This window comes from Homarus americanus, unplaced genomic scaffold (assembly GCF_018991925.1).
Source record: "Homarus americanus isolate GMGI-L3 unplaced genomic scaffold, GMGI_Hamer_2.0 scaffold43349, whole genome shotgun sequence".
Taxonomy (NCBI): domain Eukaryota; kingdom Metazoa; phylum Arthropoda; class Malacostraca; order Decapoda; family Nephropidae; genus Homarus; species Homarus americanus.
Genome location: NW_024739064.1, coordinates 292,501 through 305,000, shown reverse-complemented (window position 1 = coordinate 305,000; position 12,500 = coordinate 292,501). Strand labels below are relative to the sequence as shown.

The window sequence follows — 12,500 nt, the reverse complement described above, 5'->3', positions numbered from 1 at the left end:
CTCTCTCTCTCTCTCTCCACTGTTGGCTAATCTTTGTTTTCTTTCCCTCTTTCCGTGCCTCCTCTTTGCCTTCCTCTTCTTCCCTAGTTTACTCCTCCTCTTTCTCTTCTTATCCCTCTTCTTCCTCTCACGTCCTCTTCCTCCTTCCACACGTCCCCCTCCTCTTACTTCTCCCTTCTCCTCCTCCTTCCTCTTCTTCTCCTCTCCCTCTTCCTCCTCCTCCTGTCAGAGTCATTTTGGCGACGACACAAGAATGTTGATCCCACGTACTGCTGCCCCTGTTGTTGTTGTTGTTGTTGTTGTTGTTGTTGTTGTAGTTGTTGTTGTTATAGTTGTTGTTGTTGTAGTTGTTGTTGTTGTTGTTGTTGTTGTTGTTGTTGTTGCTGTTGTTGTTGTTGTTCTTGTTCTTGTAGTTGTTGTAGTTGTTGTTGTTGTTATTGTTGTTGTAGCCGCATCGTGTTTGTTCAGCAATACGTAAACTCATTTATTGTGTTATAGTTTATGTGTGTGTTTGTAGAGTATATAGGGTGAGTGAGTGACAAGTGAGTGAGTGAGAGTGAGTGAGTGAGTGACAAGTGAGTGAGTGAGTGAGTGTGAGTGAGTGAGTGAGCGAATGAGCGAGAGTGAGTCAGTGAGTCATACAGCGAGTCAGTTAGATTACATTTCCCTATATTAAACCTCAGGCTATTTCTGGTTGCGTTAGTCAGCTCACTGTTTGCCCTACCTGACCTGACTGACTCACCGGAAATATCTATAACCGGATGAGGAATTTTTTTTCTATCTCATTTACGTCTCATTCTATACGCTGCCAGACAGACAGACAGACAGACAGACAGACATTTGTTTTGCTAATGGGGTTTCTGTCAGTCTCTTTACCCTCTTTCTCTTCTCTTTTCCTTCTCCTCCTCCTCCTATTTTCCCTCTCCTTCTTCCTCCTCTTCTTCTCCTCCTCCTCCTCTTTCTTCTTCTCCTCCTCCTTCTTCTCCACCAGTAGCCAGGTGTGAGAAGAGACGGAGGAGGAGAATAACAAAGTGGGGACAATAACAACAGCAAGAGGAGGAGAAGCAGGAGGAGGAGGAGGGGGAAGAGGAGGAGGAGGAGGAGGAGGAGGAGGAGGAGGAGGAGGAGGAGGAGGAGGAAGAGGAGGAGGAGGAGGAGGAGGAGGAACTAACTCGACACCAAGTATTAAATTCTAAAAGCACCGAATTGTTTCATTTTAATTAAGTTCCCCCTAAAGGGATACGGGTACGTTATTTCCCGTTTTCTTCTTCAAATTAACTATGTGTGTGTGTGTGTGTGTGTGTGTGTGTGTGTGTGTGTGTGTGTGTGTGTGTGTGTGTGTACGTCAGATGTAGAGTACAGGTTTGACAGTGGATATGATGTACTCTCTTGGTTCCCTATTATTTGCTCTCTCTCTCTCTCCCTCTCTCTCTCTCTCTCTCTCTCTCTCTCTCTCTCTCTCTCTCTCTCACTCATACTCTCACACTAACCCACATGCACTCAATCTCACTCACTCTCGCACTCAATCACTCAAAGTCACTCTCACCCACACTCAGCCATTGTCCCCTCCCCCAGCCGGCTCAACAGTGCACCATTGACCAGGAACTGTAAAGGAAATTAGGTGAAATGTCAAAAGGTGAAATAAGTAATGAATTGGGCTGTGTAAAGGTCAAAGGTGCCAGTGGAAAGTGACACCTCCCTCAGTGTGTGGCACTAAATAATGGCAGTATTCTCAGTGCCACGACCTGACAGGATTGTTTTAGATCGAGGCACAATCTCTCTCTCTCTCTCTCTCTCTCTCTCTCTCTCTCTCTCTCTCTCTCTCTCTCTCCATTAATATGAAAAAAATAAAACATTACTTTTCAGGTCACGCTTGAGCAGCACGTGTCCCCCAGTCTACCTACAGGATACTGAAAGATATCCCTAGATCCCTCCGTATATACACAAGGACTCACCCCACCTCCTACATGTCCCTCTCACGTGTCCCCCCCCCTACCGTGTTTGAACGACTAGAATAATGTAAATAAAGAATGACAACCAACCAATCACAAATCAGTATCCGGGACAGTAGCGACAACTAACCAATGAGAGTCTTCTGTATCTCTAGTAGAGTACTTAGAGCCAATAAGAAATGAGTATCAAATCAAGGTCTTCAAGCATAAACAACCAATGAGAAGTCAATGTCTCGTAATAAATGCGACCAATCACAAGCGAGGTAGAACACACACAGACACAAGAAGAACACTCCTAGACAACACAAAGACACAGACAGACACAGACACACACAGACAGACACAGACACACACAGACAGACACAGACACAACACAAAGACAAAGAATAATATTAAAGTATCACAATTAACAGCTCACTAAGGTGGCCCATCTGTGTGTGTGTGTGTGTGTGTGTGTGTGTGTGTGTGTGTGTGTGTGTGTGTGTGTGTGTGTGTATTTCGGTTCTGTTGGTCTAAATATAATCACCACCACCAGCCTTAAATACTGCTACTAACATCCTGCTCTTCTTCTTTCTCTCTTATTTGTCTTATTATTCATTCGTCTTCTCTCTCTCTCTCTCTCTCTCTCTCTCTCTCTCTCTCTCTCTCTCTCTCTCTCTCTCTCTCCATCACAAGCACACAATATCAAATCCTCTTAAACTTGATCTCATTTTTAACTTTTCCTTTCCTTGTGTTAATAATCGTAAACAAACAAGAACGAAATAGTTTTAAATAAAGTAAGGAAGGAAGGAAGAAGAAAAAAAAAACTTTAATGAATAAATTGATTTACACAAAGGAAGTGCTGGCAGGGAGGCGCCATTTTATCATCCGCTCCCTAGAAACAAAAGGGCAACGAACGTTCAACCAATAAAAACACTTCCCGCCAAAAGTAACACATCACAGCTGACTTTTACGCGGGAAAAAAAATAAACACAAGAAAGACCCGCCACTTCACACACACACTTAAAAGATTTCAATATACCTCAAATATACACCATTTAAGTATACTACCAAACTGTTAAATGCTTATAAAGTAGCTGTAGTGAGCTTAAGGACTTACAGATGGCTTCTCTCTAAAGTGCATTGTTGTGTTAGTGCTAGATTAAGGCATATGGCTAATATGTCTTTTACAGAGCTGGTGTCCTCGAAGTGTTTTGGACTCTCTTTCTCTTTCCCTCTCTGTAGGTGGGTGGGTGGGTGGGTGGGTGGGTGAGGGAGGGTTACTTCAATACCAGATGGTGGGCTTCATCCCTCGCCCAGGCACGAGGAGCGACCGACACTCTTCAACACCATTATTCATAGTGGCCAAAACTATTTAATTTATGGACTGAGTATAGAAACTCATACCTCACCTCCGCCTGTGATATATGATACCCTCCACCCGCCCCCCCCCCACTCTGTTTGTCCCCCATCCCCCTCCCCCCACGCTGTATTTGCCCCCTCCCCCATCCATCTCTGTATATTATTTTCTCCGTCAGTGCTCGAGTCAGTAGGTGAGTCAGACAAAAGAGGTGTATAGTGTGTGTGTGTGTGTGTGTGTGTGTGTGTGTGTGTGTGTGTCACTGGTTATTAGGCAGGATAACATACACTATAGGCATGACTACAGGTGTGTGTGTGTGTGGGGGAGTGTGTGTGGGGGTGGGTGTGGGGGTGCAGGTGGGGTGGGGTGGGGGTGTGGGGGTGTGTGGGTAGGTGTGGTGGGGGTAGGTGTGTGGGGTGCAGGTGTGTGTGGGGGTAGGTGTGGGGTGTGGTGTGGGTGCTTGAATAACTGGGCGAACGATTATATATGGATTTAAATAGTCACCTTTAGTAAGAATTGTAAGGTACATATTCTCTCTACCAATATCTTCCTCCATATCCTTCCCCCCTCCTTTCCTTTCTTTCCTCTCCTCAATCTCCTTTCCTCCTCCTTCCTCGTCCCCATCAATCTTCCCCTCCTCTCATCCTTTTTCTCCTCCTGTCACCAACCCCTCCTCCTCCTCATCTTCCTCTTCCTTAATCACCTACTCCTCCTCCTCCTACTCCTTCACCCTCCTACGTACCAAAGCCATAGGAAAGACAGTCTCAGAAACTCTCCTTAAACAACTCCACCTGGTCAGACTTCTACAGGAAATGATGATCGTTACTCACCAGGGATTTGTCTCTCTCACTCCTCTCCCTCTCCCTTCCTTCCTTCCTTCCTATCCTTCAAATAAACAAAAAAGAAGAAGAAGAAAAACAATAACACATGAAATCGACAAAATTAATGAATAGAAAGAAAAAACTGACGAACATTTCATTAAAAACTAAAAAAAAAATTGAAGAGAAATTAACAAATACATGGAATAAGCCATAACATTATTCAATCTCAATTCATCAACTCTATCAACACATTTCTGAGGCTAAAAATTGATGACAGGACCCCAATTGACAGTCAACCAGGACGTGACTCACAAGATTTTTAAGAAAGAGTTGATTAATGGTTAATTGACAAGTGAAGACCTGATTTCAACTCCACAATTCGTCAATTTCAACTAATATCAGGGAGTATATTGATGTGTTTCGCTATTGGGAATTCTGGGTAATATCTACAATCCAATTCGTCAATGTCAACCTGTACCGTTGGCTATATTGTCGAATTCCCGCTCACCTACCCACCTACCCACCCACCAGTCCACCAGCCCACCTACCCACCAACCCACCAGCCCACCCGGCGCCGAGGAAAAACTGAGGGCACAGAGACGAAAGACGAAAACATAGGAAGAATTGGTAACATTTTCGTCATCTTTCTGGGGAGGATTAATCGTCTTTTCGTCATATAATTGATGAGTTTTACCTTCATTCACTACTTTTAATCTTATAAGTGACATCTTTTACTAACATAGACAATACTTAAGTGATGAGTTGCCATTCCTTCATTACTTAGGAAGATGGAGTTTGTAAATAAGTCTACATTGATAAATATTTTTCTCGAGTACACAGGTTCGCTACCCACCGTCATTCTTTACAGCTGAGGGTACAGGGATGGAGGTGCTCTATTGATAAGGCTTAACAGGTAACAGTGAACACGACCAATAAGTCTTAACAGGTAACGGTAAACACGACCAATAAGTCTTAACAGGTAACAGTAAACACGACCAATAAGTCTTAACAGGTAACAGTAAACACGACCAATAAGTCTTAACAGGTAACAACAGTAAATTCGATCATTATGACTTAATAAACAGAGTCTGATCAGAGAACCTTGGCTAGTGAAGCACCTGAAGACGTCAAAGGGTTAATTAATTCAGGTGAGTTGTATCGTCCATTAGTCTGGTAATTATCTAAAACTTTTCTCTCTCTGTAAATAATTGTCAAATATTTGTATTCATATATAAAATCATATAAAAATATCTATGGTAGTCTTATATATCACAAATATTAAGCCAGTTACTAACCCAGGTGATATATAGAGTAAAAGCCACCCCCCACCATACCAACTCAATTTGCAGTTGCTGAAACAATATGGCTTCAAACTCTCGTAAAATATAATAAAAATACATATTGTTTACCTCATCCCACAGCTCCTTATGTAACACAAATAGTTTTAAAGGAATAATGAATTACTGGAGTAAGTTATGGTAGTTACAAGATACACTGATGGATAGTTTAATTTCTCATTTGACAAAGGTGGTTGTTTCTCATTTGACTAATTGTATATTTTTCCTCTACTTGTCCTTAAAATAACAACAACATTAAGACCTCTCACCCATAGTTAAATATACTTAGGTAATTCAGTCACTCGTTTGGTTATAATACACGTAGTCATAGGTATAAATGTATTCTGAAATATGTATACTTCACAGTGTTATTCATAAACCACTAATACATACGTGACGGTAATACGAAAATTCAGATTAACAAAAGAATTCGATTTTTTCTTCCTTACCTTTATGAGTAGCGAAGTTTATGTTGATATATTACGATACTATAACGAAATACACCAATATACATACGAATACATAAGTAAAGTAGATATATATTAACGAGATATACATACGGACAAAGTATACATTCTTATTCCTGTAAAAAAATTAAAAATAAAACAGTTGACTTACCCGACAGACTGAGAGTTGTTGACAGTTGATGATAATGAAGACAATTTGCTTCAAGAAAAAGTCATGCAAACACAACTCAAACAACTGGACATAAACAACTGAAGACAATATCACGTGACCATCATACCTCAGGACTGTTTATTTTCTTATTATTTTTGTTTATAAGAGTAAATCCATCAATTGGTTTATCACAGGAAAAAACTACAACTGTTTTTAAAGGGATTAACGTAAAGTGTCTTGTAACTAAAATGGGGTAATATTTTTATTATGTTTTGTTTATTGTTTGTTGTTGTTGTTGATCTGAGGTGAGTTGGTCATGTAGATACTAATCGCTGTAAAAAAGGAAGGAGTTAGTTCCGGATCACAACCTGGAGTTTGACCTATTCTAACCTAATCTGACCTAACCCTGACCTCACTTGACCAAACATAATCCAACACATCCCTAACTTGACATAAAAAAACATATCCTTAACCTCATTTAACCAAACTTAACCCTTAACCTAACCTAACTTAGAGTCATATGTAAGTACAGAGATATGAGATAACCTGTAATGTGATGCTGTTTTGTTTACAGGACAGATGGACCTGCATACAGTCTCTCACAGGAATACATCATCTTAACTACCCAACAACTTAACTACCCAACAACTTAACTACCCAACAACTTAACTACCCAACAACTTAACTACCCAACAACTTAACTCCCCAACAACCTCTTGAATCATTTATACAACACACACGAGCGATGCACAAAGGAGTGACCATAAAATGCATTAATGAGCTCCTGGTCTGGTTGGATAGTATAGCCAATCCAAAAAAGTATCTCTACCCCGTGGGAGCGATGGAATACAAAACGAACGATAACCTTAGACACATTCATGCATCAGTTAGGTTGGGTTGTGTTGGTTTTCGTTCGATGTTTCATATTATTTCGGACGATTAGGGTCTCGATGCTTTTTGGATTAGCTGTACACAAGACAGAGAATATTGCATTGAGTCGTATTTGGATAAAGAGAACTCGCTCGTGTAGTAAACAAGTTATCAGTCAGTCAGTAAGGAGTATCAGTGTTAATTTTGTCTCCTAACTGGTGCTAAATGAAGGTATCTAGTTAAGGTGGAGTCTAAGGGTAATTCTGATGTTATTTTTAGTTATTATTACAAACATATTTTTCTTCCAGCTGTGAGGAAAATTTTATATGCATTTCGGCCAACCAGTAAGAGGATAAGATGTACGGATTCCTATTCCATTCAACCAATCAGAGGATGAGACGTAATGGTTCCTATATCATTCTACCAATCAGAGGAGGAGATGTACGGATTCCTATTTCATTCAACCAATCAGAGGATGAGATGTAAAGGTTCATATTTCATTCAACCAATCAGTATACGAAAAAAATCCATATTTACTGAGTACACCAACCTATTTCAAAATCCACGAATATGATAAAATATTTGACCATTATTTTTGTGGCTGTGCCCATTTTCCTGTGCCCATTTTCCTGTGCCTATTTAACTAACCATTCACCTATTTCATATACCACTAACCAATTCTCATTAACCACGAACTTATTTCACGGACCAATAACCAATTCCATTAGTTAATAACCAAATCCCCTGACCCATTTTAAGGACAATTGACCTATTTACATTACCCACTAACCTATTAAACCTCAATAGAAACATTATTAACAGGAAGTGATCCGTAACTTCTCTTCCCTTTAACCACTAAGAGACATTAACCACAAAAACACAAAAAGAAAGAGAGAGAGAGAAAGAGAGAGGGAATAACACGTGCTGGTTCTTCCTTTCTCTCTTTTCTCTCTCTCTCTCTGTCTATCTTTTCTCAGTCATTTTCTTTCTATTTCTACTCACGCCAATTCCTGCGGCGATGGCTGCTGTCTGTACTGCGGTAGCTGCGGCACCAGAGAGCTCGGGTGCGGTTCCTCCTGCCGCCATAGTCGCCTGTTCTTGCAGTTCGGCTATCTCCTCCGGGCTCATATCCTCGTAGATAGCGATAGTCCCTGTAGCAGTCTTGATGCGAGCCTTCACGTCTGAGGTCTTATGCCAGGTAATGCTTGATTGGGTCTTAACCTCAGTCATCGGGTTCGGGTTCGATCGGGACATGAGCGTCGAACCCAGCTTGTCCAAGAACCCTGGAAAGTAGGAAGTGATATAGTGGGTTCGGTTTGGTTATTGTTTTTTTTTATTACAATTAAAGATAAAATAATAACTGTATACCTTATTATTTTATTGACTGGGATTAATAAGTAAAAAAAGTATTGCGTCATTATTTGCTTCATTTTTAATTATTGCGTCACACACACACACACACACACACACACACACACACACACACACACCTCACTTTTCTGGTTCCGGACTTTCAAAAAATCGTACAGGTAAATTCCTTGTCTCCCCTTACCTATTTATTAAGGTGAGTCAGTCAGATACGTTCATTTTCACATGATAAAGGAAGAGATTTTTACCTTGAGGAACTATGAGAATCCGTCAGATTATCGTAGCAAATGTGAGTCAGTTAGATACGTTTTGACATCACTGACATCACGATTTAAATTTATTCTTACCCTCACCAGCTAGATACGTCCTGACATCACTGACATCACGATTTAAATTCATTCTTACCTCTACCATTTTAAATATTAACGACATCACTGACATCAAGACTAAAATTCATTCCTACTCTCACCAGCTAGATACGTTCTGACATCACTGACATCATTGATACATAAGTTTTTACTATGGACAAGAGAATCCTGGATTTAGGTGGCTATGACGCCCCTCCCTTACCTCAGGTGTTTATTGCTATGTATTGGGAGGAGGAAGAGACAGAGAGGTAAGATAAAGAGAAACAGAGAGAGATAGATGAAGGTAAAAAGAGAGAAGGAGAGAAAGAGGAAGAGGGAAAGGAGAGAAAGGAGAGAGAGGGGATAAGAGGAAATGGAGGAAGGGAAGGAGGAAGAACGTAAAACACAAGGAGAGAGAGAGAGAGAGAGAGAAAGAGAGAGAGAGAGAGAGAGAGAGAGAGAGGTAGGAGAGAGAGAGATAAATATAGAGAGTATCAGATATGTATAAGGAAAAAAGAAGAGGAAGAAGAAGAAAAAGAGGGAGGAAGAGGAGAAGAAGAATAAGGAGAAGGAGGAGGAAGAACAAGAAGAAGACCAACATAAGGAGGAGGGAAGGAGAATAAAGAAGAATAAGAACCAGAAATAGGAAGAAGAAGAAGAAGAAGAAGAAGAAGAAGAAGAAGAAGAAGAAGAAGAACCCTTAACTCAAAAATCTTCCCTAAAAGTAATACCTAAACTTAAAACCTGTGCTTGGTAATACATTTTAAGGGAGCCATTTCATTTTAGGTCCTTAGGGGTCATTTTAAGGTCCTTATCTTAACATTACATTTTGGGGATCCATTACATTTAAGGAGTTAAGGATCGTTTTAAAGACTTCCTTAAAAGATAATACCGAACCTAAAAACCCTGATCAAAGAATTACATTTTAGGGATTTAAAGACCAACTTAAAGGTTTTACCCTATTTGTTACATGGAAAGGATTCAATTTTATTTTAGGTCAGAGAATTTTAGGTAATTTTAAATCATTCTTGGGTTAATTTAAAGGTTATTACAAAAAAAATTGTCTTCCATTCTAGGTTACACAATTTTGGGTAATTTTAGGTCATTTTTGATCTTGCTATATGGAAAGGATTCAATTCTATTTTAGGTCAGACAATTTTAAGTAATTTTAGCTAATTTTAGGTACTTTTAGTTAATTTTAGGTCATTTTAGGTCATCTTAGGGCTGATTTAAAGGTCTTACCCTGGTTCTTCATGACGGCCTTGTTCGAGACGTATTTATGCGACATGATGACGTTTGATTATGACGTGTCTCCCCAGAAACGTAAATCAAAACATCCGGATGTGCCTCTGTAGTATCCGGCCGTCAGTGATCTGTAAATAAGGAGGGTGTCAGCTGATGGATGTAAACAATAACAGAAGTCAGCTGATGGATGTAAACAATGAAAGATCAGCTGATGTATGTAAACAATAACAGAAGTCAGCTGATAGACGTAATCAATAATAAAAAACAAATTACCTTGGCTGTTCACTTTGTAACAGTATTATTCAGGCTAAATAAACCATTGCTATTTCACTTTCCACGATTTACACACGTTCAGAGAGAGTACCTTTGGTGTGTGTGTGTGTGTATGAGAGAGAGAGAGAGAGAGAATGTATGTATGTATGTATGTATGTATGTATGTAACAGTGTGTGTGTGTGTCTGTCCGTGTCACGCCCGTTACTGAGCAGGAAGGTGTAACTGGACCTAAGAGACACATCCGGTGGAAGTGTTGATGGTAGTTACAACAGGTGAATAGGGTAATTAAGTAGTTAGCTGATCTATTAGCGTTGTTACGACTCTTAGCGTAAGTTTTCAAATGTCTTTCAACTTTAATTATATTTTACAATTGTTCTTCACGTGAACTGATGAACAATGAACAATTATACATGTTCTTCACCTTAATATATGTGAACAAATTACCTCCTTTAGTTCAATAGTGTTCAATTTTAAGGATTAGTTCAGTTTTTGTTCATTAAGCTTCGTTTTGAACTTCATTCGTAGAGTAAAGTGGAGGTGAGGGAAGACTTCAATGTTCCCGATGATGTTAGACCCACAGACAAGGCGGCGCTAATCTTGTTGACTTGAAAACAGACAGGCAGACAGGCAGACAGGCAGACAAACAGACAGACAGACAGACAGACAGATAGATAGCTAGATCGATAGATATTTCACAGATAAACAACCAAACACAAAATCATACACCAAAAGATGCCTTACGAATAATCCAATCACCTTCCATTCCCCGAAACCACTTAACCAATCACATTCCAGAACCCCCAAACCCACTCAGCCAATCATCTTTTACCTCCGCCTAAGGGAACCAATCAGAGACCTCAGCTCCACCGGGTAGATACCAAGCCAGAGGAGGATTAAAAACTTGGCAAGAGGATTCGATTCCCCCGGTGTGGCTTCTTAACACTCTCCACTGAACCTCTTTTGTTATTACTGGTTGATGTTGTTTTATGGCGTTTATACATTTATCATGGTGTCTATAGATTTTCATTGTTTTTATCAGAGGAAAATTTACACTTATACACGTAACTGTGCCTGTAACTGTAACCTGTATATATGTAATCTTATATAAGTTTAATTAATATTATGTATTTCTACTGTAATAGGAATAAAATATAAAACCCACTCTTCTGCGGGCATGACGTGAGCTGATTGGTCCTTGCCCACTACTCACCGTACCCACTCAAGGTTGAGTTTTAGTGGGAGGGGTGATTATAGGCGCTTCAGGGGAGGTGAGGGGGGAGGGGGAGGGGAGGGGAGGGAGGGGGGAAGAGGAGGGGAGGGGGGGGTTATAGTAGGTACTGAGTTGATGAGAGGAGGAGGAAAAGAGATCGATGAGGGAGGAGAGAGAGGAGAGAGGGAGGGGAGAGAGAGAGAGAGAGAGAGAGAGAGAGAGAGAGAGAGATAGAATACACTGTTGTCTATAAGTTATAAACAAACACAAACAAAATAGCTAAACAGACAGACATACACAAATAACTTTTAAACAAGTATAAGGAAATCACACGACACAAATACTCAGAATAAATCACTCTTTTTATGAAATCAATTACTTTTACTAAGCAAATAACTTCGTTGAATATAATGATAATATTAACATAATATAACATAATATAACATAATATAATATAATATAACATAATATAACATAATATAACATAATATAATACAATATAATATAATACACATAATATAACATAATATAACATAATACACATAATATAATAATACAATATAACATAATATAACACACATAACATAATACAAATACAATACATACACATAAACATACAACACAATACAATATTTTTTTCCACAGATTAAATTCAAGTCTCTAATGAAATAAACCTACAGCCTGTCTACAGCTACAGCTCGTTAAAATAAATTACTTTCCTGTCCTGCCCAGAGAATAAACTGCTTTACCTGTCCAGCTCACCTGTCCTCCCCAGAAAATAAACTGCTCACCTGTCCTCCCCAGAGAATAAACTGCTCACCTGTCCTCCCCAGAAAATAAACTGCTCACCTGTCCTGCCCAGAGAATAAACTGCTCACCTGTCCTCCCCAGAGAATAAACTGCTCACCTGTCCTGCCCAGAGAATAAACTGCTTTACCTGTCCTGCCCAGAAAATAAACTGCTCACCTGTCCTGCCCAGAGAATAAACTGCCCACCTGTCCTACCCAGAGAATAAACTGCTTGTGTACAATCACTCGAAGGAATGTAAATATCTCGAGTGCCTTGGCTGGTTCTTGCTGCCAAATTATACATGAAATTTACATTCTTCAGCGTTATTCA

At 39.8% G+C, this 12,500-nt stretch overlaps 1 protein-coding gene across 1 annotated transcript in view; it reads right to left on the bottom strand.

Moving 5' to 3' along the window:
- Window positions 1-12,500, bottom strand: part of LOC121874422 (obscurin-like) — a 201,004-nt gene that overhangs the window by 159,346 nt on the left and 29,158 nt on the right. Inside the window, exons 3-4 of the mRNA XM_042378552.1 lie at window positions 9,895-10,025; window positions 7,940-8,220 (exon numbers count right to left, since the gene is read on the bottom strand). Of these exons, the coding sequence (XP_042234486.1) occupies window positions 7,940-8,220; window positions 9,895-9,940 (327 nt within the window). The 5' untranslated portion in view covers window positions 9,941-10,025. The remainder of the gene's footprint in view (window positions 1-7,939; window positions 8,221-9,894; window positions 10,026-12,500) is intronic.